General features: G+C 35.6%; 1 protein-coding gene across 1 annotated transcript; it reads right to left on the bottom strand.

Moving 5' to 3' along the window:
- Positions 1-463: 463 nt before the first annotated feature.
- LOC126697644 (zinc finger BED domain-containing protein RICESLEEPER 2-like) lies at positions 464-2,391 on the bottom strand. The gene is made up of 3 exons (XM_050394716.1): positions 1,083-2,391; positions 530-833; positions 464-473 (listed from the first exon to the last, which is right to left on the bottom strand). The coding sequence occupies exons 1-3, from the start codon at positions 2,389-2,391 to the stop codon at positions 464-466; spliced, it is 1,623 nt and encodes a 540-aa protein (XP_050250673.1).
- Positions 2,392-3,280: the final 889 nt, after the last annotated feature.

The following is a 3,280-nucleotide window of genomic DNA, read 5'->3' as shown; positions in this document are numbered from 1 at the left end:
AAATATAAGGACAAGACCAAAAAATACAGAATAGTAATAACCAAAAACAATAGAGAAAGCAAAACCAAACTCAATAGAAATAACAATAAGGGCAGAAACTTACCCAGTTTGTGATTAGTCATCAATGCTAATTGAGATACCTTTGCTTGAGCTTGAACTTCCACCACCTGTTGCTGCTTGACGTATAACTAGAAAAGAGAAAGAAATGAAGGCTATTAGATTAAATTTCATTTGCATAAGACACATTTAATAGCACTAATAGACAAAAAGTTTGGAAGTTAACATATTACCTAAATCATGAAATTCATCTTCCAAGGCCTCTACCTCATCCTTTGATTTGCGAAAAGAAATTGGAACCAAGGCTTGAAGCCAGTCTTGTACACAAACAAGATTTTGAACTATAAGTGGGGAGAGTGAACTCCGAAATGGATCAAGCATGCGTCCTCTGGTACTAAACGCTGACTCAGAAGCAACTGTAGAAACAGGTACAGCCAGCACATCCCTAGCCAATTTGGACAGCACTTGATACCTATCTGAATTGGCCTTCCACCACCCCAATATCTCAAATTTCACATCTCCCCCTCTACTTTCACAATTTTTAGCCAAATATTTGTCAATCTCATTGCTACACCCTATGGACTGCTCAACCTCCAAAAAATGGTCAAACCTAAAATTAACCATTGCATATGGATCGCTACAACCAATTGACTCACCTTCTATGTGTGTCCTCTCCCTCCCACTTGCTACTTGCACATTTGGTGAATCAACACGAGAGTAAAAATCATACAACTTCACCAAGGTATCCCTCACCAATTCAACCATCACATCAGCCACTTCATTCCCATAAATTTCAGAAAAACAAAACTTCAAAAACCTCAACTTCTTTCTTGGATCAAGAATCATAGCCACATACAAGAGATGATACATTTTATCCCCTTTTCCCCAATACTTATCACACTTAGATTTCATTTTAGTTGCCATGTTTTTCAAGAGGTGGTTTTGTGATTTACTTAAATGAGAAATATTCTCTTGAATGACAAACATCTCATCAAAAAAAGTGTTTGCAGTAACATACAAAGAACCTGAAAACTTTTTCGTGGCATTGTAAAAAAGCTTCAAAAAACCCACAAATGTCCTACAATTTTGAAAATCAATACTACTAGGAGATCCCATACCACCACTATTCTCCTTGTTCATAAAGTATGAAGAATAACTATCATCCTCAAAGTCCATTCGTATGAACACTTTCTCAAATTTTTGTGCAGTTTCCAACATGAGGTAGGTAGAGTTCCACCTAGTTGGTACATCTAGACAAAGAAGAGACTTAGACTCAATACCTAATCTCTCCACAAAACCCACAAAAGTTTGATTCCTATTTGGTGAGGACTTCACATACCTCACAGCTTCACGCACCTTTGCAATGGATGCATCAATTTCTTTCATTCCATCCTCCACAATCAGATTTAGGATATGTGCACAACACCTCATGTGTAAGAACTCATGTTCTAAAACAGTCACCTCCCAATCTTTAGTTACATTTTTCAAAAACTTAATGGTGGCACCATTTGAGCTAGCATTGTCCACTGTTAAAGTGAATATACCACTAATACCCCACTCACGCAAACATAACTCAATCTTTCTACCTATAGTCTCCCCCTTATGGTCTTCAACTTGACAAAAATTCAAAATTCTCTTATGTAACTTCCAATCATCATCAATAAAATGACCTGTAAGGGACATATAACACAGATTTTGAATACTTGTCCATGTGTCTGTAGTAAGACACACCCTATGACCCTTCAAGGCCCCCCTTAGTTTCTCTCTCTCAACACCATAAATGCCAATCACATTCCTAGCCACAGTTTGACGAGATGGGATATCCCTAATTCGCAACTTAGGTTGTAAGGTTATCGTATATCTTTGAAACCCATACCCTTCAACAAACCTAAAAGGCAACTCATCTATTATAACCATTTCAGCAAGTGCCTTTCTAGAAACTTCAACAGTAAAGGCTATCGGTACAAGCTGAAACCCTTCCTCCCCATCCATTTTGGGTTCAAACGCTAAGGTTTGTTGCCCTTTAAGTATCTTTCTATTAGGGTTTTTAACACAAATTGGCGTATGATTCAATAAATTAGCAGTACCATGCCCCTTACTATCAGCTAGATAAGTTTTTTGACAGTAATTGCAAACAGCCTTAAAATGACCCTTACCAATATCTACTTTTTCAAAATGGTCCCAAGCAATAGACTTTTTCCTATTATTACCTTTAGGTGGAAGTGGGAGAACCTCAGCATTAGTTGGAGTGGCAGTAAATACAGCTTGGGCAACAGGTTCAGCTGTGGCAGTAGGTGTTGCTTGGGAAGGGGGTGCATCACTTGAGGGTTCCATAACCTAAAGACATCAAATTTATACATTAGCAAACAACCATAAAAGTAACACACAAACAATAACAAGAAGTTAAAAGAGAAAGAAATGATATCTCAGAGAACTCTTAGCTATTAGGGATTCAACCTTGAGAAGGAAGCAAAAAGCCTAGGATTTCAACTCCTGTATAAAATTAGGATTTCAAATTTTTAAGTTAAGAAAGCAAAATGAATCAAACAAATGAGCAATAAAATACAATCAGATAAGAAAATAAGAATGTGGATTTTATCTTTTTAAAATAGGGGTTCACCTTCTTTTTTTTTTACAGTGAAGATACAAGTATATTGATCATAGAAAACAAAACAAAACAAAGAATAAAATAGGCAGATAAGAAAATAAAAATGTGTTTGGATTTCATCTTGTTAAGGGGTTCATATTTTTTTTTACAGTGAAGATACAAGTATATTGATCATTAAAAAAAAAAAACAAAACAAGGAATAAAATAGGGCAGATACAAATCACAATCAGAGCACTAACATAATGAATCAAAGGAAGAAAATGATAAACCCAGGGAGCACTAACAAATCACACACAGAGCACTAACAAAATGATAAACCCAAATTGGGCAAAAAAGAGAGGAAAGCTTGATGTATCAATTATCATACAAAGTTAATAGTGTAAATAAAGAATGAGATGCATCCTCCTGAATAACTAGCAGCAGATGGCTTGAGTAAATAAATTTATGACAAACTTTGTCTGAGATGTCAAAGACTCTAGTCTATTAGAATGGTGACTCAGTATCATAGCCTATAAAGAACACATATTTGTACAAGGTTGAAATGAAAATGAGATTCCTTATAATGCATTTAACAATCTAATTGCAAACAAGAGTTTCAATGCAATTAAGTAGCAG

This window comes from Quercus robur, chromosome 2 (genome assembly GCF_932294415.1).
Source record: "Quercus robur chromosome 2, dhQueRobu3.1, whole genome shotgun sequence".
NCBI classification, from domain to species: domain Eukaryota; kingdom Viridiplantae; phylum Streptophyta; class Magnoliopsida; order Fagales; family Fagaceae; genus Quercus; species Quercus robur.
Note: the sequence above shows the minus strand (reverse complement) of the source record. Positions and strands in the feature narration are given on the sequence as shown.